Source organism: Gopherus flavomarginatus, chromosome 7, assembly GCF_025201925.1.
Source record: "Gopherus flavomarginatus isolate rGopFla2 chromosome 7, rGopFla2.mat.asm, whole genome shotgun sequence".
NCBI classification, from domain to species: Eukaryota; Metazoa; Chordata; order Testudines; family Testudinidae; genus Gopherus; species Gopherus flavomarginatus.
Window position 1 is genome coordinate 12490771 of NC_066623.1, and position 24503 is coordinate 12515273.

At 44.6% G+C, this 24503-nt stretch overlaps 1 protein-coding gene across 10 annotated transcripts in view; it reads right to left on the reverse strand.

The window, feature by feature from the left end:
• Window positions 1–24503, reverse strand: part of JADE2 (jade family PHD finger 2) — a 138271-nt gene that overhangs the window by 73680 nt on the left and 40088 nt on the right. For all 10 annotated transcript variants that reach the window (XM_050962593.1, XM_050962600.1, XM_050962595.1 and 7 more), the window contains one exon: window positions 23952–24109. In XM_050962593.1, the coding sequence (XP_050818550.1) occupies window positions 23952–24109 (158 nt within the window). The remainder of the gene's footprint in view (window positions 1–23951; window positions 24110–24503) is intronic.

Consider the following 24503-nt stretch of genomic DNA (forward strand, 5'->3'; position numbering starts at 1 on the left):
AGCCACACGCAGGAAGGACAAGCCTTAGTGTATAACAATAAATATTTAATTTAAAAAAGACCCTTGCTCTGAGTGCTTAAATTCCTGAAAGCAGCCAGCAGAGCCTTCCTTTTAAGTCCTGCCTGGTCTTTCACAAACAATATTTCTTTGTACTCCGCAAACTATCTTCCTTTTGAAAAATCCCGCCTCATATGCTGTCCCTGCTGCGGTTCTGATGCTTGTTTCTTGAATGAGAGAAGGAACAAAATGCAAGAGAAAAACAGCTTCCTAAAAATATGTGCGGACTTTTACCAAGCAGCCATTTTGTCTTATACTTCTCTGATTCTGATGCCCAAGCTGCCTGCACATAAATGCCAGACATGTTGCCATGGTTATCTCTGTTGTGTTAATGTGTCCATTTGGGGACCGAACCCAAAGCTAATCAACTTCCCTTGCCGATGGCCCTAATAGTACTTTGCAGTGCAATTAATCAGGCAAACGCAAATGATTACACTGCTGCCACTCGGCTTCATTCACATTTCCACTAACTTACTTATAAACCTGGAAGATCTACACAGGCAGGCGGAGGTTTTGCTGGCATCGGGCCATAACCTTGTTTCACTTGGGAAGTGATTTTATGCTGCCCAAACACACTGCAGTGGAAATGCATCTCTGTTTTCTAGAAAGAGGAAAAAACACAAGAGGCCATTCTTATTAGCCTGGAGTATTTTGTACTGCTCCAAAGTCAGCCCCTGCCAAGTCTGGTTTTACGAATCCATTAGCAAATTAAGCAACCCTGAGTTACAGCAGGCATGTGAATGTGGGGACGAGAGAAGTAGTATGAAAGACCCCCTCAATGTATTTAATAACAACCCCTTGTTATATCTCCACAATTATTGGGAAGAGACATTCTGCTTCATACACCTTAGATTAAGGCTTTACTTTCAGATACCAGAAAGAGTTAAATACACAGTGCAATCCTGAATGGTACTTGAAGTTAAAAAAATGAGAATGTCTGCAGCAAGTGTGACCAATGTCATGGTTTTACTGTGAGCTCCACAACATTTGGTGTTTTTCTTCAAGCCCCAGCTCCTGGAATCCAGTGATTAAGAAAAAATCTCAGCTTTAGTTTTAAAAGCCAAAAATAAACTTTCCAGGTCTCGTGGCTGCAGAGAAGATATTGAAAATGCAAAGCCTAATGACTCAGAAACCAGAAGGAAATGCAAAAGAACCTCAAAAGTAATTCTTGGGTTCTGACTCATGACTCTTGAATGCTTGCATACCAGAATTATGTCAATAGTGCCCTGAGAGAGGGATACGTATGGTCTGTTAATGCACCACCATTTGGCAGGAGGTGTTTTTGAGGAGGGAGGACGGATTTACAGCTGGCGTTAGGGGTAGATGATATCTAGGGAGCTTGCTTTCCAGACATTGGCAAAATAGCCATTCATCTTCCCCAGGAGCATGGGCCAGTGGACAGAGGCAAGAAGGCTGCTATTCTGTGCCCTTACCCCTATCCTGGCTTGGGAAGAGCCCCACACCAGCTGTCTGCATAGGGGACACACAGCACTAGCTCTGGCCCTGTATTGATTTTGTTTTGAGATAGCAAGTGAAGGCCAAGCTCTTAATTACTTTAATTGCCTGTGTTGCTGTTTCCTTTTATCTGTATTGAAGGGTTTCTATTGGGTTGTTTTCTGTTTAAACCGTAGTCAGGTAAACAGCAAACTCCAGGCTACGAGTTCATTACTGTGCCATTTATGGAGCAGGCAGCTAATAGACTCAGATCGTTGGCACTGTCTTACAACTCTGATAGGTTTCTTTAATCCAAACAGCAGAAGAGTTGGATGGTAAAAAAGGAACTTTCCAAAACCCTTGTTCTGCAGCACAGCAGGAATTTCAAGCATTGTCTGGAGTTTTCCTGCCCCACAGAGTTTTTAGTGGGTTTCCTATTTTGGTCCCTATCCTCCCTCGGGGTTTTAACATAGCAGCTTCAGAGATCCTATGAAGGGGGGAGCCATTATTTAGTTTCAGGCTACACTAACCCTAGTTACCCTGGACTGAATGGACCATTGTGACAAACCACTGTGATGATAGCTTCAGTAAGGACCTATTACCTCTATAACACAAAACAAAGCACTACTGCTTCCCAACAAAGCCTATGATGGAAGTCCAGTCTGCTTCTATGCAAACCCCCCTGGTGTCAATGCAGCTCCATGCATGTCACTGAATTTATCCCACACACTACAGTGAGAAAAGAGCCTTCCTCCCACTTTGTGTTCTCTGTGCAGGGACTAGGCAGTCCTAGCCCAGGGAGCTCCAGGACTCACCAGGCCAGCCGCTGCTGCTGGCAACAGTCTCTTCAAATGGGGTGGAGCCATAGCCCTTTCCCCAGTTTACACTTACCAGAGATACTGTCCTTTTCTCTTTAAGGATGGCAGAAAGGTTGTGTTCCCCCTTGGCTCCTGGAGGCGGTGACCACACCCACATAGAGGCACGGTGCCCAGGAATTTTCACTACACTGGTGCACCTTTGCACTGTCACTAAAACAGGGCTTAATGACTAAGCAAATAAGGAGGATGTCAGCAGGATGCAGGAATAATGTGCTCTGAGACGCCCAGAAATGAGCTTCCTGAAGTTTAACATAGGGAACAATGAGAGATGAAAGCAATGTTACGTAGTGATGAACCTGCAATGCGGAGATGAGATGCATGAACAACATAACATTTTGGAGCGTTACAGGCTCTGTGTGATGGGCGGAGGATACTAAGCGAACAGGAAGGATCGATCGTAACTCTTGGGAAGGGGTGGAAAATGTCACAAGGACTGGGTGATCCATACCTCCAAAGGGGAATCATTTAAAAATGGGCCAAAAAAGGAGAGTGGGCAGAGGATAAATAATGCCACAAAGGAGAATGAAAACAATAAAGAAATAAATGTGAATGCCTAAAAGTGACTAAGTAAAATACAGATGCATTGAAGAAAATCATTACTCCATTAAAACAACATGATTGTTTTATTTATCTCAGACATGGATCCTTTAGAGAGAGAGAGAGAGAGGGGAAGGGAGTTGAAACCTAGATCTTGCAGTCCTTACTCCAGTAAAAACCCACTCACTTCCATGGAAGTTTTTTTCTGAGTGAGAACTGAGTAAGGAGGGAAGGATCTCCTGAAAAAGCAGTACTACTATCTAAGCTAAGAGATTCAGAAATGTGAATGCAAAAATATGTGTGCATATTTTGCATGCCCAATTGCAGTGATTGTTTGAACAGGAACTGCCAAGTAGGTGAATGTCTGGCAAAATGTCAGGGCTCAGATGTCTAACTGGTCATTTGCAAGCACAATTTCTCCACCTCCATGTTTAACTGTGATACTGGCTGGTGAAAATTATGCACACAAACAATCCAGAAAATACAAACCCTAGGGTCAAGATTTGTGCCAAAGTACTTTGCACCTGTGCAAAGGGAAAGTTTCCAACACAGCATGATGGATGCCTCTGATTACACCTTGTGGGTTACAGAGCTTTTTAGTTCTAGATCACTGGTTCAAATCTAGCCCAGGTCAGTTACAACCAACAGACAAACTCTGATGGCCACTTATGTGAAATGAGATGGTGGTGGGGGTCTCATGTCCACATCACAAAACCTCCCCCACAGTTAGCACTGCTATTAGTGGTCTCCAGCAGAGATGCTAAGGGCTGAACATCCCATAGATGCTGAAATACTCTCTCACCCCTGAAGGTAGACTCCCAGGACTAGGGTTCAGGCATGAGTGGAGCAGACTTTGATCCCCACGGACGTCCGTTTTGCATCTTCACAGAGCACAAGAACATTTAAAATCGGCATTCTTTCCTCAGACTCATAGAATCCTAAGAAAACATTACCTCTTCCAATCCAGGAGGGCTCAGGAGTTATGGGGCAGGCTACCAGCAGAGGTCATCTAATAGAGCTCCAAAGTAGAGCATCCACCCTGAGGGCATCAGTTCATGGAGAGATTCAGGAACACAGACCTGACATTTGGCTCACCAAGCTTGGAACTGAGTCAGCCCCTTCACCTGAACAAAGCTCTTGCAGCCAGCTCCCACCTGCCTCCTTTCAAGAAGCCCTCCTCCCACACACACCCTTAGCAGGAGGAGGGGCAGGAGGAAAGATGGTTGTTGCGGGAGATCAAGGGAGAGAAGTTTCCCAGCTTCCATATAGTTGAACAACCTCAGCCCTGAGCCACTGAACTTTTATGAACGTAGGCTGATGTACTAGACTTAGAGCAGCTCATATGCTATGAGCTCCCAGTTCTAGTGTCACCCTTGAAAGGAAGATGTAGTTAGTCACTGGCTCTGCAAGTCCACATATATAATGTGTCTGCTGTGGCAAGGCACCTTCTTGGTCTCCCCAGCCTCTGCTGCTTTTAGCCCTGATGAGACAGGCTTGGGTAATCTGGTCCCCTTTGGGACACAGGGGAAGTCTGTTCCTTTCCTCCACCAGTCCTTTTTAGAGTATATCTCTCCCTTGTGGGAGAGAATACTGCCTCTCCTCCTGGTAATACTTGCTTCTTCTCTCCCCCTCTGTCATAAACAGATAGTTAAGGGTTAATGTCTCTTTTACCTGTAAAGGGTTACAAGCAGTGAACCTGGACCACCTGACCAGAGGACCAATCAGAAGACAAGATACTTTCAAATCTCGGTGGAGGGAAGTCTTTGTTTTGTTTTGTGTTGTTTGTTTGTCTGTTGTTCTCTCTGGGTTCTGAGAGTGACCAGACATACCTACAGGCGCTCTAATTTTCTGTTCAAGTAGTAAGTACAAGTAGAAAGGCAGTTTAGTCTTTTTGATTGTTTTCTTTATTTACAAATGTGTATTTTGCTGGAAGGATTTTAATTTGTATTTGTGCTGGGGGGAAGGCTTCTCTCTAGTGTCTATAGCTGAAAGACCCTGTAACATTTACCATCTTAATTACAGAGACAACTTTTACTTTTTTCTTTCTTTTATTAAAAGCTTTTCTTTTTTAAGACCTGATTGATTTTTTCCCCTTGTTGAGGCTCAAGGGAATTGAGTCTGTACTCACCAGGGAATTGGTGGGAGAAAGGAGGGAGGGGGGAAGGTGGAATTCCTCTGATTTTAGATTCACAGAGCTTGAATCTGTATTACCTCTTGGGGAGGGGAAAAAAAGGAGGGAGGAAGGTGCATTCCTCTCTGTTTTAAGATTCAAGGAGTTTGAATCACAGTGATCTTCCAGGGTAATCCAGGGAGGGAAAGCCTGGGAGAGGCAACGGTGGGGGAAAGGGTTTACTTTCCTTGTGTAAGATCCAGGGGGTCTGGGTCTTAGGGGTCCTCTGGGAAGGTTTTGGGGGGACCAGAGTGTACCAGGCACTGCAAGTCCTGGTTGGTGGCAGCACTACAAGATCTAAGCTGGTAATTAAGCTTAGGGGGATTCATGCTAGTACCCCATCTTTTGGATGCTAAGGTTCAGAGTGGGGGTTATACCATGACACCCTCTCCTTCCTCCCGGGAAGGGTTTAAAAAGGTCTCAGACAGCCCTTAGTTGGAATCAGCTGATCCTAATTAACTTCAGGTAGCTCCCTCTCAGCTGATTCTCACTGATACCTTGGCAACCCCTTCTCAGCTGAACCTGATTGACCCATAGTTACCCCCCAGTTGATAGGGAGGAGGGCCTTTTAACCCTCTGAGATTGGTTTCTACCCCTCCCTTGTAGCTGTCTGTCCTGAGTTTATCACACTGCTCAGGGTAATCACATGGCCAGCAGATCACGTACTACATTACTGTTGCTGCCTGATATGCTGCAGACTGGGCCGATACATTTTTTCCATTTAAAGCAGTGAGTTTGTGCCTCCAGTTGTAGTGACATGACGGATGACAGACAGAGATGACTCATCTCAGGGAGATGTTAATAAGTGATATTAGAACAGGAAACCTCTGAGGGTTCTGCTCAGGGTGTGGTGCAACAGGCCTATTATAGCTTCCCTTTTAACTTGGGCAAACTCCCTGAAATGACTAGAGCTACCGGTACCTAAATTCCCACCTCTTATACACACGGACTGGTGGATCTCTGGATTACATCTTTAAAATGGTATTTTTATCATGTGAATAACCCTGTGTAGAAAGAGGGGAGAAACCTGTCTTTTCTAACAGGGGGACTAAGAGGAGGACAAAGGAAACAGGCGAGAAAGTGATGGCTTGATGGTTCAGTGGATGAGACCCAAGCTGCCCAACTTCAGTCACGGTTCAAAGTTGAACTTTTTCTCTCTCTTTCTCTCATCTGTGGTTATATTTATCAGCTCTTTATCTCAAATCACAAAGAAAAGTCCAACCTGTTAGATGCAACACTGGAGCCAACAGAGATGGCAGGTGATGATAATAATTATAATTCGCCCTTATATAATTCTTTGTCACCTATAGCTCTCAAAGCGCATTACAAATGTGGGAGAGAATCGCTGTTGCTGCTTTATACTTGGAACAAGAGAAGCACAGAGAAGTGAAGTGACTTGCCCACGCAGTGAACCAATGGCAGAGCTCAGAACAGAACCCATATCTCTTGGCCCGGTGCTCCAACATTTAGGTCACAGATGCTCCTACTTGATGACTGACCAATACTCCTTATATCCAGAGGCCAATCTGATTTGTTACGTGTCTTGACACGCTACTGTGATCATTCCTGATCACATACAAAGACCAGAAAACTCTTTTGCTGGAAGGAGGGAGAAGTCAGCAGGATGCAGCAATGATTGTGACGTCAGGTTAAATAACTGGGACCTGAAATATCCCTTTTAGCTAAGGGCCAGGGACAGGTGGAGCAGGTATGGCATACAATTGTTCCTTTATCCCCTTGTGGCTGTCCATAACCCTGATGATTCACTGATCACTATTCAATGCTCAACCCTGAGCTGGGCTCCAGCCAGTTTATTGGGTGCACTTGGGAAGCCTGACCACCAGCACTGTCATGAGGCTTAAAGCAGCAGCTCTCGCAGTAGCCCAGAAGCAGTAACTGGGAAGATGACTGGCTCCCAAGGACCTCACAGGATGGCCTGTCACAGGCACCTGTGCCCAAATAGCCAGCACTGGCTGAGCCACAATGGGAGAAGCAGGGCAACCATGGCAACTAACGCCAAGCCTGGGAAATAGTGTTCATGCCTGGGGCTGCACTCATGTGCACAGAGACCTGATAAGCACATTTTAAGGGAAGGAAAGTGATTCATTTCCCAGCAGCGGGAGCAGTCATTTCGTGTCTGTACTGAGCAGAAGGGAAGAATCCCAGCTGATGTGAGGAACTAGAGGCTCACACAAGGGTTCACTCCAAGCTAGCTGCCCTCAAGAAGGCAGCAGGGAAAGGCTATGCCCTACCACAGAGTGTTGGCCAGGGAAAGCTTCCATACCCCTTGGCAGTCACGCGCCACAAGCCAGATACACCAGGAAAAGAGAAGTGGCAACCTGCCAGCCCCGAAACTCCATAGTCTGGAGGGTTCCACCCGAGGGAGAAGACAGTCTCACCCTCTAAGCCTCCCTTGCTCCAGAGCCTGGGGAATGGTTCCAGCAACACCCGGAGAGATGGTAGCACAACCCTGAGTGCTATACTTTTGTCAGTGGGGCACAGGACTCAGCTAAACTCCATGAAGACTCACTAAGGGTTGGAGAGGGGTGTCAGCACCAGCAAACCCAGGGCACTGGCCAGACTTGCTACCACCCTGCAGCTGAGTCCTAACTATAAAACTTCTGTTGTTCAAATTAATCTGTAGAGCTTCTGGTTCACGGGACAGTGTCCACAGAGAATCTGGTAGGCACACTTCAGGGTTGAACCCACTTCGCTTCTGGGGGCTCTGATTATGTTTCTTTACTTTAGTAAAAAGGATGTGATTCCTTGGTGGAGAAGGTGTTTGATTGCTGCCAGGGGTGTGTGTGGGGGGGGTTGCTCACCCATTTCCCCTTGATGTCTAGGCCTTTTTCTTTTACCTTTTGTTTCCATCTACACTCCTCCTTAGATATTTTGCCACGTGATCCTGTTTTACAGTGACATATTAGGAGCTTTCTGAAGCTGTTTTCTCCTTTTACAGAACTCTGTTTCTCCTTGAACTGTGTTTATTCCTTTATTTACCCAGCTATTAGATGCAAGCACCAAATCTCAGAAGTCTGGTTTCAACCACGGAGCCCAGTTCAACAAAGAGCTGAGAATTATGATCAATCCAAGCAGCACAGGTCTATTAGTCATAAGGTAAGCCTCAGAGGCACTTCTGAAGAAGTGCTAAGTGGGCTCCATCACTCTTGAGTACCAGGGCTGCACCAGGAGGATACTACATGTTAATAAAAAATACTGAGTGAGTTCCCCTGGCTAATCATCTCCAAAACCCAAACGCTTCATCCAGCTGAAAAGCCTATGCATTTTATTTTATTTTTTATATCCAGAATGCTTCCCTTTAATGTGCTAGATAGAAATGATAAATTATCCCGCATAGTGCTTCTCTTATGCAAATACTTAATTTTATTACAGCAAAGGCTTTAGTCAGTCATCGACTCTTTACCTACATTCCAGACTAAATAAGTCTTGTCCAGTGCCCATAAATAAATCAGCTTAGGAAAGTCAGTGGAAAGATAATTCTGCCAGCAGCCTTCAGTGGATGCTGATATTGTTATTACTGCCAGCTTTATTCACGGGGGAATTCTTCTGCAGCACACTAGAACTTAAAAAAAGCATTCTGCAATTTGAAGAGATGATTTTCATTTTCTTAGGGCTGTTATCTGTTTATAAAATAGAATCTAGTAGGCCATTCAGAGCAGATGCCCAATCTTCTCATGAATTTAGGATAATGGATTTATTACACTTTATCCCTTCTGTGTCCTATGGCAGATTTTAAGATGTTAGAATAGAGGCCAGGTGACATCAGAGAAAGTGATGGAATCACAGGCAATGATGAAATGGTATCAATGCCAACAACTGCAGTGGCACTCAGAGACTACATGACCCTTAGTCTGTTCATGCCTAGATATTACGGTGATTGGAGTCATACTTTCAGACTTGGATATGCCATTATCTGTAACTGCTATTCAGGGCTATAAAACCATCAGTCACACAACTATACTCCCAAGGCTACAGGTTCATTCACAGCTCAAATAAGGAAATATATACCAAGAAGATATTTTAAAATGGCTGACAGTGGTTTGATTTTAAAATGGTACTTAAGTCACCTGGGGTAGCTGCATCATTAGCCAGTAAGCGTCTTCAGCAGCCAGGTCTCAGATTAATAATGAATTCTATACATTAATATTTTTGTCTATAGTCAACCAAAGATGCTTTGCACTGGACTAGTTCAACAGTCTATGATGTATGTTTGGCACCCTAGAGGCTCTGGTTTAACTTCTAGCACAAGCAATTGGTAGGAGAATTGTAATTGGAGTGACTAACAGCAAAACCTGGGCTATTCTGTTTTTAAAAGGTGCAAGTAGCATTCCTTGAGGCAAGGGAAAGATTGGAAGAATACTCGGTGTTTTTGGCCAAAGTACATTTTTGATGCACCAGCAAAGCTCTTGGTGATGCTGGTCCCAAGGAGGAAAATAATGGTGCAGTATGCCCTGGCACACTCTTGGCAAGAAAACTGTTTATTTTCAAAGAAAATCAGTTAAAACAACATATTCAGCTGGCATCCCTAGGACTGTTTTGTTCAGAAAAATAAGAATTTGTAGTATTTCCTGATTGGCTGCTTGAGCCAAAAAATACTCAAGTTCTGGCAAGTGTCTTAGTACATCCACAGAACTTCATATGCACACAGTCCCCAGCTAATGGCAACAGCTCAGGCTAGGGGATCAAAGGTGAAGTATTATGAAAGCTAACCTGCAGATCCACCAGTTTCAGTTTGATAACTGGTCCGAACTGCTGGTTCTTGTGGTATATATTCATTTCAGAGATTGCACCAAACATGTTTCTAGAAGGCAAGGGCTAGGTAGATAGATTTCTGGTACAATGGAAGGCCCCAGACCAGCCAACCCTCACTCACATGAGTAATCCTTACTCACACAAGCAGTTCTAATGAAGCCAATGGCACTATTAATTATTATTATTACTCATGGGAGTGAGAGTTTGCATGCGCTGGGCCTCATTTGCCCCTGATCAGTTAAGACAGCTTTCTTCTGGTAGTTTAACCAATAGCTCTATACAAGGAACGGTTCACTGAGCTTTGCAGCAAGTACATTTGAACCAAATTCCATGATCCGTACTTGAGCACAACTCCCACTGACTTAATTAAGGACCACAAAATGCGTCCCTCTGCTTGCAGCCCATATTTTCACCCTTCAGTGGTTTCTTCATTTCATTCTGGATTTGTGACACTATCATGGGTCTTGCAATTTGGGTTTGCAAATCCCTGCAAGAAAATGCCTGTATTTCTTTACCTGGCATTAAAGACTAGAGTTGGGGGACTTCCTCAGATACTAGCACAGGTTGCTGATAGATGTGCATTCTAAAACGGTTCCTTTCATGGAAATGGAGCTGAATTTCCGAATCCCAACTAACAGGTACAATAAGAAAATGCTCCCTTTCCCCTTTCTGTCTCTACAATATCCTCTAGTAACAATCTGTAACCAGCATGGGTCCTTCCAGGCCTTTGGAAGAATCTAATCCTCTAAGCGGAAACTGATTCACTCTTCTCTGATGTATTAAAAAAAGAAAAACAAGTGAACAGGAGGCACTAAACAGCCACCTTGTTAAACCCAGACAGCTTTTCCAATTTAGTTTCTGAGCTGTTTATCACCATATAAAAAAGCCTGATACTCAGCAGACTAGATAAAGTCCAGAGTGTTGATGTTCATGTATTTCTCACATTTATATTTCAGGCTAAATTTGAGTAAGACTAGCCGGACAAATGAATTATTTTAGGCTAGATCTACGTATCTTAGGTCGATTTACCAGGCCGTAAGAATGGCGGCCAGTTGACAGCTGCTGCTCCCCCGTCGACTCCGCTTCCGCCTCTCGTGGAGTTCCGGAGTGGATGGCGGAGCGATCGGGGATCGATTTTATCACGTCTACACTAGACGCGATAAATCGATTCCCAATAGATCGATCACTACCCGCCGATCTGGCAGTTAGTGTAGACATACTCTAAATCTCAACTCTTATTCAGTGCCTGGAAAATAACTTCGATGTAGATCAGAAAAGAGACCTGGAAAACAAGCATTCAGGTCTGATACCAACTAGTCCCAGGGAAAACAGTTACTGCGTGAACAAGTAAAGATTATCAAGGACTTGCTTGAACAATAGATAGGGCCTTACCAAACTCACAGCTATGAAAAATGGGTTACGGACCATGAAATCTGGTCTTTTATGTGCTTTTACCCTATACTATCAAGCTTTCACAGAGGAGAGCAGCGTTTCCTCAGATTGGGGATGCTGACCCAAAAGGGAGTTACAGGAGGGCTGTAGGGTTATTTTAGGGGGATTGTGGTATTGCCACCCTTACTTCTGCGCTGCCTTCAGAGCTGGGCAGCCAGAGGGTAGCAGCTGTTGACTGAAGGCCCAGCTCTCCAGGCAGCAGCGCAGAAGTAGGGGTCGCAATATCATACCCCATGCCATCCTTCTGTGCTGCTGCTGCTGCTGCTGCTGGTAGAAGCTGGGCCTTCAGAGTGAGGATCCCGGCCAGCTGCCAACCTCTCCAACTGCCCAGCTCTGAAGGCAGAGCTGCCACCAGAAGCAGCGCAGAAGTAAGGGGAGCAGTACCACAACCTCCCTATAATAACCTTGTGACCCCGCCACAACTCCTTTTTGGGTCAGGATCCCTTCAATTACAACACCGTGAGATTTTACATTTAACTAGCTGAAATTATGAAATTTATTATTTTAAAAATCTTATGACCATGAAATTGACCAAAATGGACCATGAATTTGAAGAGCCCTAACAACAGAACATGGACAAAGGCAGTGTCTGTTGAGGGCTAAATATCTAATATGCAATAGCCTGAGGCTGTGTGAAAGGACTTCTCACAGCCAGTTTGCAACATTCCCCTACAACAAATTCACACTAACTTAATGGAAGGTGATCTGAATATACGAACGGCCATACTGGGTCAGACCAAAGGTCCATCTGCAGCCAATGTCAGGTGCTTCTGAGAAAATGAACAGAACAGGTAATCATCAAGTGACACATCTCCTGTTGCCCATTCCCAGTTTCTGATACCATGTAGATGGGTGCAGGATGCACGGATGGGTAGATCCTTCATATGTAGGGGCTTAAAACCTCTTCTCATTTTTAATCTCATATAATGCAGACCTCGATCTCCCAAGCTGCAATAAATGTGGAAGAGTTGCAGCTCTGTAGTTGCACAGAAGAGATGGAAAGGATGGAGATGGCTTTTCTGATTTGCAGAAAAATGGAGACTCCTGTAGGTAAACATTAAAATCCATCCAGCGTGTGCTGTAATGTTCACGCCTGGAAAACAGGAAAGCTAATGAACTGGCTTCATTGTGGTAAAATCAAACCATGCAATGGACTAGATCTTTGGTGAACGCGCAATTCCATGTATCCTTGTGAACAATTAGATAAGAAGGGCTGTACAGAGGAGTCCTCATTTCGCTTCTTCCTTGCCCTGTAAGATAACAGGAGCCAAAAGCTATCTTACATTGTTGAGCTCATACTACTGTATATAGAGAACCTTTTGTCTCAAGGAACTGAATTAAGGCCTCAGTGCCTTGGCACACAGCCCTCCATCCAAAAAACCGGATGATAACAAGGGCTTTTGGTGCTGATCTAGGCCAGACTTTAACCAGTAACCTAGAGCTGAAAGGCTCTAAATACCATTACTCAGCCTTTGAGCCAATCTGTTCCTCAAGTCCTTTAAAAATACCAGTATCCCAACAAGAACTTCCGCAGCGAGTTAGTAAGAGAAAGACCCATAAAGTGACATGGCAAAGTTTGTGATTTACTGTAACTGCTGATTATATGGAGGATAAATACAAGAACTACCGGTATATAAAATATAGTTAAGATAGTCTCCTTGGAGCAGTTCTCTCTTCTGCCGCCTAATCATATCCACTACATTTTAGCAGATTTCATAAAACGTGGGATGTAGGAAATGTAAGAGCTGTGATTCTGGGAAGATGATCCTGTCCCTGTGATTCTGGGGAGATGAGCTTTTTGACCCACTCACCCACCCACCCACTTTCTTAGTTATTCTTCAGACTGTCTTCCCTTTCCTATTTATGTCAATCACATATTAAAGTCATTTGTTTTAGCAGGTGCTGGTAGTGGGTGTACAAACTCTCCCTTGCACACCTCATTGTAAACAAGCGTCTCACCACCCTAAAGTGCTTTCTAGGTCTCCCTGTTTTGGTTTGGGACGGGAGTAGAACTTAAATATGGTAACTCTGTGAACAAAATCCCATGTTGTTCGGTTGGTCCAAGTGTGAATTTGCTCAAAGAGCTTCTATTTCTCAGTCCTCCAAAAAAGTGAGACTCTTCTAACAGCTGCATTCAGAACACTCTGCCCTGGGAGCTAGCCAAGCCCTGCCCTACTTAGATTAAACATGTCACCTCCATATCCTACCTGCATTCAGCGCTAGCCAACAGGCCATCTGTAAAAAAACATTCTGTTTTCTTTTTAAAAGTAGAGCGATAAATCCTCGAAGCCCCAACTGAGATAGGAGCCCTACAGCCTGCACAATCATACAACACGATACAGTCCCTGCTCTAGAGTTTACCATCTAGGTAAACAAGACAGACAAAGGGAAGAAGGGCATACAAACGCACAGAGAAGTGAAGTCACACAGCAGGTCAGTGGCAGAGAATGCAGGTCTCCTGCCTCTTCTGATGAGTGCCCTATCTGCTATACCACATTACCTCTACATTGGGCTCCCCTGAAAGTGCTGTCAGGCTGCCAGGTAGATGTCTAGAGAGTGAAACTGTATGCCAAACCTCATAAAACAGAGGAGGCAGGTTGCTAACATTTTGCTGATTTCATTTATATTTTGGAATTGCTACTAGTAAAACCAAAGAAGATAGAGTTTATGTTTTCTCTATATAAAAGGTTGCCTCTCTATATAGTTGGAGCCAAGCTACTAACGTTAAAACATCTGGAATTAATTATCTAAGCCAGATAATGTTTCCAGAATTATTTCAATAACGCAAACAGATATACACTCATTTTCATCTGTCTATTAAAGGACAATAGAGAAAGGTTTTGCAACTGTCAAGCAGTAGGCACACATCTGCCAATACTATGGGCTTCAGAGCATGTGACTGTGATCCTGCAGCTGCTCAGAAATTAGCCAAATATCATCTATAAAACTGTTAATGAAGCTACATAGGCTTAGCTGCAAAAACCTCAACCTTGGTATGAATTTTATATTACCATCATTATGATCAAATATGATCCAGATTGTATAGCTCTCCATTGTAGTATGGATGGATGGGTACAAAATATTGGAACCAAAAAAACCCAAGCTTTTTGTGGGGATATGTGAGGTCACACAAAACCAGGCCTGTTTTAAGAGCACCCTTTCTTAATTAAATTAACGATCCATTGCATTCATCCTGAACCCTGAAATCAGGGAGGATGGTTTTGATTCTATAACAAGACAGTGCATGGGAGTTCTCAGCAGAATCACTTCAGGCCAGCTCACAGTCAGTCCAGAGAAAACACCCTTAACCAACCTGCCTTTCACTAATTTCAATATGCTCCTCTGAAGCAGCATAGGCTTCTGTGGGTTTCTCAGTTGTTCTTCAGGTGTGATGTGCAAAGGCAAAGCTCTACCAGCCCTAACACAATTCAACAAGATCTATGTGAGATCTTATGTACCCCCTACTTCCAGAGTACTAAGCACCTCACCTATACTAATTAATTTATCCTCACCGCAATTCTGCAAGGAAGGGAAGTATTATAGAATCACAGAATCATAGGACTGGAAGGGACCTCGAGAAGTCTTTTAGTCCAGTCCCCTGCACTCAAGGCAGAACTAAGTATTATCCAGACCATCCCCAACAGATGTTTGTATAACTTGTTCTTAAAAATCTCCAATGATGGAGATTCCACAACCTGCCTAGGCAATTTATTCCAGTGCTTAACCACCCTCATAATTATGAAGTTTTTCCTAATCTCCAACCTAGGCTGCTCTTGCTGCAATTTAAGACCACTGCTTCTTGTCCTATCCTCAGGACAAGAACAATTTTTTCACCTTCCTCCTTGTAACAACCATTTATGTACTTGAAACTGTTATCATGTCCTCTCTCAGTCTCCTCTTCTCCAAACTAAACAAACCCATTTTTTTCAATCTTCCCTCACAGCTCATGTTTTCTAGATCTTTAATCATTTTTGTTGCTCTTCTCTGGATTTTCTCCAGTTTGTCCACATCTTTCCTGAAAAGTGGTGCCCAGAACTGGACATAATACTCCAGCTGAGGCTGTGTCAGCCCGGAGTATTGTGGAAGAATTACTTCTCGTGTCTTACTTTCAACACTCCTGCTAATACATTTCAGAATGATGTTTGCTTTTTTTGCAATGGTGTTACCCTATTGATTCATATTTAGCTTGTGGTCCACTATGACCCCCAGATCCCTTTCCACAGTACTCCTTCCTAGCCAGTCATTCCCCATTTTGTATATGTGCAATGTAATTGATTGTTCCTTCCAAAGTGGAGTACTTTGCATTTGTCCTTATTGAATTTCATCCTATTTACTTCAGACCATTACTCCAGTTTGTCCAGATCATTTTGAATTTTAATCCTACCCTCCAAAGCATTTGCAACCCCTCCCAGGTTGGTATTGTCCACAAACTTTATAAGTGTACTCTCTATGCCATTTTCTAAACCATTGTTGAAGATATGGAACAGAACCGGACCCAGAACTGATCTCTGCAGGACCCCGCTTGATAAGCCCTTCCAGCTTGACTGTGAACCACTGATAACCTGTTATGCACCTACCTTATAGTAGCTCCATCTAGATTGTATTTCCCTAGTTTGTTTATGAGGTCATGTAAGACAGTATCAGAGGTATGATAAAGCATGATGTCACACCAGAAGTCAATGATGCCTCATATACCACTCCCCAATGATCTGACACCCATCCACATTCCTAATACAATATCTGCACTAATCAAGTTGTGCTCAGCCAATACACTCAGAAGACTGGAGACTGCAAACAAAGGGAACAGTGTGAGACAAGGCATATCCAATGGAAGTTTTGTCTGAATGGGTGAAGTGCGTAAGGACTTCACGACTGACCGTTGAGACCAACTCTTGGTGTAAACTCACCTAACAGGGTGCTATGATTTTTTAATTTCTATTTCGGATCCTGCTACTCAGTTTCACTTAGTCCTCACTGAGGCAAAACAGCCACTGGGCCACAAGGGCTGCACAGGAACCTTTGTCCTGCAAAGGGGAGTTGCATAGCATCCGGACTGATTCTTCGGAAGGTCAGGCCATCATAGCCAGAACAGGAAGTGGCTGCAGTGGAACTCTGCAGAGGCCCAGCAATGCTCATGCAAACAGGAAGCTTTATTTCTCCCCTAGGTCACTTTTTCTAATCTTTTAAGCAGACACAGGCCACTTCAATTTGGATTTTTTTATCTTTTGATCAGCTAAAAGCTTCAGGATTTAATCCTGATTTTCAGAGGAATCTATGTATATTTGGTAGTGTTACAGAATCAGGGTAAATTTAAGGCCAGAGCATCCAGATACCAAGAAAATTGGCACAAAAGTATCCCCTTGTGAAAATACTAGATCCATATCATGTCTGCCCTTTACAAAATGAGTCCCTGCAACTCCAGTCCCACACTTACCGAGAGGATGCACATCTTCATTAGACTCCAAAAGAGGAACCCAAATTGGATCGTATTAAAAAAAATCCAACACCACTGCTACAAGGACACACAAGCTGCTGCAGAATCCTCCACTGCCCCTTCTGCAGCTGAGCCTCAAGGGAAGTCAGACAGCATCTCAAACTGAGAAAAATAAATCTAGCCTACACGGCCAGTGATAGACCCACATGCCTGTAGACGTGGCATATCTTGATTTTAGTAAAGCTTTTGATACTGTCCCGCATGACCTTCTCATAAATAAACTAGGGCAGTGTTTCCCAAACTTGGGAGGCCACTTGTTTAGGGAAAGCTCCTGGCGGGCCGGGCCGGTTTGTTTACCTGCCCCATCTTCAGGTCTGGCCGATCGCAGCTCCCACTGGCCGCGGTTCGCTGCTCCAGGCCAATGGGAGCTGCGGGAAGCAGTGTGGGCCGACGGAGGTACTGGCCGCCACTTCCAGCAGCTCCCATTGGCCTGAAGCGGCGAACTGTGGCCAGTGGGAGCCACGATCAGCCAGACCTGCAGACGCGGAAGGTAAACAAACCGGCCCGGCCTGCCATGGGCTTTCCCTGCACAAGCAGCATCCCAAATTTGTGAAACACTGAACTAGAGAAATGCAACCCAGGTGGAGCTACTATAAGGTGGATGCAAAACTGGTTGGAAGACCGTTCCCAGAGAGTAGTTATTAGTGGTTCACAGTCATGATGGAAGGGCTTAGCGAATGGGGTCCCACGGGGATCACTTCTGGGTCCAGTTCTGTTCAATATCTTCATCAATGATTTAGATAATAGCATACAGAGAGCACACTTATAAAGTTTGCAGACGATACCAACCTGGGAGGGGTTGCAAGTGCTTTGGAGATTAGGATTAAAATTCAAGATGATCTGGACAAACTGGAGAAATGGTTTGAAGTATACAGGATGAAATTCAATAAGGACAAATGCAAAGCACTCCACTTAGGAAGGAACAATCGGTTGCACACATAAAAAATGGGAATTGACTGGGTTTGTTTAGTCTGGAGAAGAGAAGACTGAGAAGGGGACACGATAACAGTTTTCAAGTATGTAAAAGGTTGTTACAAGGAGGAGGAAGTAACATTATTTTTCTTAACCTCTGAAGATAGGACAAGAAGCAGTGGGCTTAAATTGCAGCAAGGGAGGTTTAGTTGGATATTACGAAAAACTTCCTGTCAGGGTGGTTAAGCATTGGAATAAATTGCCTAGGGAGGTTGTGGAATCTCCATCACTGGAGATTTTTAAGAGCAGGTTAGACAAAAACCTGTCAGGGATGGTCTAGATAATTAGTAAGGGACTGGACTAGATGACCTCTCGAGGTCCCTCGCAGTTCAATGATTCTATGTCGGCAGGTGTTGGTGGGTTGCATCTCTTTCCAAATCCACAGGGACAAAACACACTGGTCAGTTCTTTATCCTCATTGTTCACACATGAGGGGGCTTCACAGGGTCATAGGCGCATACGAGGATGAGATGGTGTTTTCTAGTATTTAGAGCAGAGGACTGGGAGTCAGGACTTGTGGGCTCTGTTCCCAGTTCTGCCACTGACGCACTGTGTGATCGTGGGCAATTCCCATTAACTGTGCTGCTCCTCCATTTATTCTGTTATTTTACCTTGCTCAGTGCTTACATTCAAACCCTGTCGATATGGTCAAAGACTGTGCTTACTGATCAAGAACAAACTCTATCTGCCTACCAACAGAATGACAGCCTGTGTTCAGGGGAGCCATATCCTGAAAACTCACTGGATCAGCTACATAGAGGAAGCAGTGCCTCTCACACCACAGGGCACTGTGAGCTGGAGCTCCTGAAATGTATTCCTGGCTGTGCCACTGACTCATTGTGCAAGTCACTTAGCCTCTGTGCCTCAGTTTACCCACCAGTGAAATAAACCCTTACATCACACAGGTTTGGCGAGGTTTAATTCTAGATCTGTAAAGAGCTGTGAGACCCTCAGATTATAGGCTCCATAGAAAGGCAAAGTATTAGCATTACTACCTGATTCTTGTAGGTGTACAGCTGTGGGTTAATGCTAGCATGAGCTGAGTAAGCAAAGCATGTCAATCTGTCAGTCCAGTGCCTACCAGCTAGGAAACTTGCTTTTAACTGCTCATTGCCCCTGTTTTCATTCAGCTTCAAATGGCATTATATATCTGTGCTGGGCCCCTTTAAACTCTGGCCAATTCTCAGGCACACATCTGTACAAAATAAAACCCTATCAGGTACTGGTCAACTAGAAGTGGCTAGCTAGAGGAAATAGCCCTGCTAAGTACCGCCTGCCAGGTGATCTCATGGACACTCAGTCCCTCCATCCCCTCCATCACCTGCTACTCAACAGTGCTCACATTCAGCAACCCATTTGTTTTAAGGTGGCTCTTGGTTTCAGCCATTTCAGATGGTTGTTTTCTGGGGAAAGTGCTCCTTAAAACAAATCCTTTCCTCTCCACCTCACCCACATCTTTGACATTTCAGCGTTCCAGAAAATAAAATGTTTCCAAATCTAATTTTCAGCTTTGGATCTGCAAGACCTAGAGGCAACGCACAAGTAGGAAGAGTTCATTTCTCAAATCCCAGCTGAAAGATGAAAAGAATGGCAGAAGCTGGGTATAAAATCCTTTTGGGAGCCAGAGATTGACTCGCTGGGTAGGAAGTGACCTTCGCCCCCTTGCACAAAATATCTATCGGCTCACGGTCTAAATGCTCCCTAGCTCCCCAGAGATGGAATTTGTTTTCCTGTAGGTTGCAGTATGATTTGCTAAATATATTATGACGCACCAGTCCACAGCTCCCAGACCTCTGTGTGGCTTCTCCTCCCCTCTAGGAATTTCACATACAAATCACTGTCAAAGTGACAGCATTAGCACAAGTGAGTTAACACAGAGCATTCATCAACCTACAGCCCTAATTCTCCTGTATGCAAAGGCCACTTTACCCCTCTCTGACAGTGTAAAGGGTTGAGCTGTACCTGTTTTAAGGTCCCTTTACACTGCTACAGTAGTTGCAATGGCCTTATTATAAATGAGAATTGCTTACCTGAGCACAGGGTTTTCAAAAAGCCAGAAGGGTGTCAATTAGGCTCTATATATCACTTACCGTAACCAAATTTGGACTTTTTTTTCCTTAATAGGTTTGACTTCCTGATTCCCTGAGATATTGTTGTTATTTCTTTTTAAATCATTAAGTGGAAAAAAATATTCAAGAAACAAAGCAAAAATTTACTGTAGGGCCTAACATAAACAAAACTGTGGATTCATGCCCTGACAAATGCACATAGTGTTCCTATGCTCAGAACTGAAATAAGATTGGCACTATAAAAATATTTGGGAGGAAGAGCTGATGCAATTTCAATTTTAAATTAACGACCCCTGAAGGGGATGGACAGGGAAAAAGTTAAGCCCTCGTACTGGGGGGAAATAAGTTTTCAGACAAGTAAAACTGTGGGTCCTGAAAATATTTTTCTTTTCAATGCTTAAAATGCAGTTAGCAATGTGAAGAGTTAGCAATGGCCCCCAGAGAAGACAAATTTTAAGGCGAGTAATGTTCCTTCCTGTGCTACTCTAAACCAGGAGATGCCAGAGGATCCAGCTCAGATCCATGCTTAGCAGTTCAAACCCATGTCTCATCACTGTGACTATCCCATCCACCAAAAAACGGAAAACATCTGGACCAATGACTGTAGCAAGCTGGAGCCCTGGAGAGGAAGGGCATACACATACATCTGCTCTGCTTCCTGTTTTGTGTGATGAAAGACGCTTGTGGGATTTAAAAGAGAAAATCTGACAGTGCCACTGTTTATTCTCTGTGGGCCTTATTCACCACAACCCTATACTGGGCAGAGTTGCTTACTCAGGGTCAATGGAGTGCAAAGTGGGCGTGCGGTGCTACCACATCCGAAGGAAAGCACTTTATTTCACTCACTTTGCACTGGTGAAAATGACAGCAGGGAAATGGTGGATTGGGCCTTGTAGAAGTGAACTCTCTTGAGCAGTTTTCAATTTGAAGACTCTGAGGAGTGGGAGAGAGAGAGCAAGAGGCAGAGAGACTGTTTCTATCTGCTCCCTCAGGACCGAAGATGAAGGCTGCTGCGAGCTACCCTGCTGAAATACTATGCGCTGCATTGGACAGCATGGCCGCACCGGCTTTAGCGATACAGGAAGCTGTGGTTTCCGCTTCCACTTTGTAACTCAAGGTAAAATCCTGGTCCCTGTGCACAGCTGAATCAGGTTATCCGTGCACAGGGGAACTATATGTGGAAATGGGGCATTGGGATCCTACCCATGACACAAGGACAGAGTGTGAGTGCTCCCACAGCTCCAGGACGCAGGGTTAGATTTGTGGATATGGGTGGTCGTGGGCATGATGGCCGTGCTTGGCAACACACCTGTCCCAGCCCAATCCCCTGGCCCACTGTAGAGCCATGATGGAACTGTCCTTCCCAGGGCCTCTGTGCAGCCTCCCATCCGTGCAGCACACTTGGACAGGTTCCACTGCAATCCAGGCCTTCCCTGTCCCCTGGCAGGGGTAGGAAGATTTGGCTCACAAAGCTACGAAACAAAATAAGGTCCAACAAAATGCCTAGAAACGAAAGCTTTTTGCAAAAATGTGAATTCCCAGGCTGGTTTTAGATGGGCACCTACTGCAGCAGCAGTGCCAAGCTATCACTTTTCATCTTGAAATAAATCCCAAACTAGCCTTCAGTCCAAGAGCTGGACATTTCCGAGTTCAGACTGTGGTTAGCTATCAAAGACGACTAAAAAAAGATATTCCACACACAGGTGTTTTTCAAGGAGTAAGTCACCTCAACAGTCCCTTTTACAACTTCCCTTTTGATGTGTTCAGACTTCTCATTAAAGTTTCATTTCTTTCTATATTTTCTCTTGGGAGGGGGGGGTATGTGTGTACAAAAGTTTACTTCATAACTTTTGGCCGGCAGCTGCAATAGCAGCTGTCACCAAGGGACAAACTGTGCTTCAGACAAGGTTATTGACTTTACTGAAATTCCTCCATCATTTGAGGAGCAAAACAGAATTTCCTGCGTATAATCTGAAGTCATCTTCCCCTGCTAAGTTCCAGAAAGCATTTTTTTAATTGATTTTTAAAGATTAACAACATACAGGGTCTCCACGGTGACCTGTACCATTTTAAAGGCATCGAACCCAAAGATCTTTGATATTCTTATCCAAATGATTCATATAAGTTAAAAAGGAAGAAGAGAAAAGGAAAACAGCTCAAGTGGTGGACACGCTGTTGGCAGCAGCACACTGGAATAGAGCAGATAACTTGCCCTAAGTTTTGGTGGAGTTACCTGGACAGTTGGGTGTCATCATATGGCAAAGGGAAGAACTGAAATAAATTTTAATAGAAAAAATAGAGTCCAGTCTTCAGAAATGGAGCTGGGGGATTGTGAGCACAGTGGCCATGTCCTGCAACTTACCTGATCCAGCCCCAAATCCTTAATACAATTTGCTTAGCTTTGTCTGAACTGTAGGCATAGGCCATGAAAGACCTCATGCCAGATATTTTTTTTGATGGTGTCTGTTAGCCCCCATTACTAATATTTCTCTTACCCTTGCTAGCCAGAGGGAAACACTGGATTGTTCCCCCTGCTTGCATCATGCTGCAACAGTACCTTCGGCCACATTTACTACACTTAGCAGGCTACAACATGTGCCAAGGGAGTCCCAAGGGAGTAGTTGTGTGACGCACTGAGAGACTTGTGACCCAAATTCTGGGACTTTTGGACACTCCCATCAGCTAGGAGTCACGATCCCCTTGTACTGCAGTTCAACAAGTATTATGTAATCTCATCACAGGCGTTAAGTCTCTGGCTTTAAAAAAGTGTCCCTGAATTTCAGTGCAGACAGCAGATGATCTTGCTGCCCTTTGGCTATGCCTAGTGCTCCGCTTCTGTATGGATGACAGCAGTAACTCCACATCCCTTTCCAACCTGAGCAGTTACAGATCTTTTATTGTTGCCTATTTTAAAATATGTACTGAAATGACAGTTATCTAGACTCATACATTTGTTACAGCTTGCCTTTGGTGGCTGTCTGTCTATTTAGCAGCCAGCGTTGTTCTTTCCTCTTCCGTGCGCAATGTGTTAAAGTGGACGGCACTAAAAGATAGCAGGTTAAAGTTATCGGGCCAAGTCTTGCAGCCCTTACAAAGTCTCAACTCCCACTGACTTCAGTGGGACCCCAGCACAGGCACTGAGTTTCCCAGTGGACCCTGCATGCCCATAAATCACTGAACAGGTTAATGCGTGTGTGGACTTTCATGTTTATTTTACCCTCTCCAAACCCCTGGGTCATTTCAAAATGCCACCAGCCTGGGCAAATGCAGAGCTGGTGTCCCCTGAGAGTCCTTCTCTCACTCATGCCCAGCCATCCAAGAAAGAGAGAGGACTTTCTTCAAGGGAGAGCACTCACATCTCTGTCATAACATCTGGCCGGGGGGAGAAGCCTGAGTTCATATCCCATCCCAAAGCTCCATGTTAACACCTCGGTCCTCTGTCGGCACATTCCCAGGCCACACTGAAGGATTCGTTTTGAGCAATAAATTGAACATGAATGCTGCAATGCTGGGTCACGTAGCCTAAAACCTATCACCCATCCCAGACCTGATTTCTACACCGACCCGAACTAAGTCACTCGCATATATGGCCGCTGGTGCGCTGCAAAGCTTGTACAGCCCAGAGTGTGCCCTTCCAGGACCATGATGGTAGGTACTGACAGCCTATAAAACCACATTTCTGTCTCTCCAGACAGATATGTTCTCGCACATACATATCACTTGCTTACTAAGGGATTTTGCCCTTCACTTGTCCCCTCTTGCACATTTCCACTGTGTCTTGGCTGTCCTCACAGAAGCACAGGCCACTGCTGCAGTTGGAAGCGTCACCTGGTTCTACTGCATTTGATCATTTGCCCCCTCCCCCTGGATCTGAATCCTGGGACTGATGGTTTTTTACCACCTTAAGGCTCGCTTCCACCTAGCTCAAGTTCCAGGCCTGCCTGCTTTATTTACTCTACATTGCAGTTTAGACAGCACTATAAACCCAAATTATTTTGGAAGCTCCTCAAATAAACAGATGGGCAGAACAATGCCAAGTAAATAAGTATCCCCTCCAAGGACAGGAAAAGAGACAGCAGGCATTTAGCAGCACAATCGGTATTGTGCTCACTTACCTAATCACTGGTTCAGGTATCGCCTCTGCTCCCGCTGGAACTTGGACTCCTTTCTCCCACTCCTGCCTCCAGGGATCGGCAAGTATGTAGTACTCATCTGGACTCAACTGATGTGAGTCAGGGATTTTCATGGCTGTTATCAGATCGGTACGAAAAACCTACAGAAAAAAGCAATGAGACAGTCTTAAATGACTCGGCAGAGATGAGACATTGCACTGGGGCAGCGGCATTCCCCTTGCAAGCTGGCATTCTGTTGCCTTTACGGATTTCCCAACGGGACAGTCATGCCAGGCCTGAAAAAAGACAGGGACCAGCCTGGAGCAGTGGAAGTAACTGTGGAGAACAGGTAAACTCCTGTTCACACACTAGGATATATCATCAGACTTTCTGTTTTCCTTCATATTATAACGCAAGGGCTTTCAAGAAAACTTCCTGTCTTCAGCTCAGCTTCCCCTCCCCTTTCATGGGGGTCAAGGGGACAGGCTACTGGAGTGGCAGCTCACAGAACTGGACTGAACCCCAGAGCCCATGCAGAGTATCTCTTTACTTCCT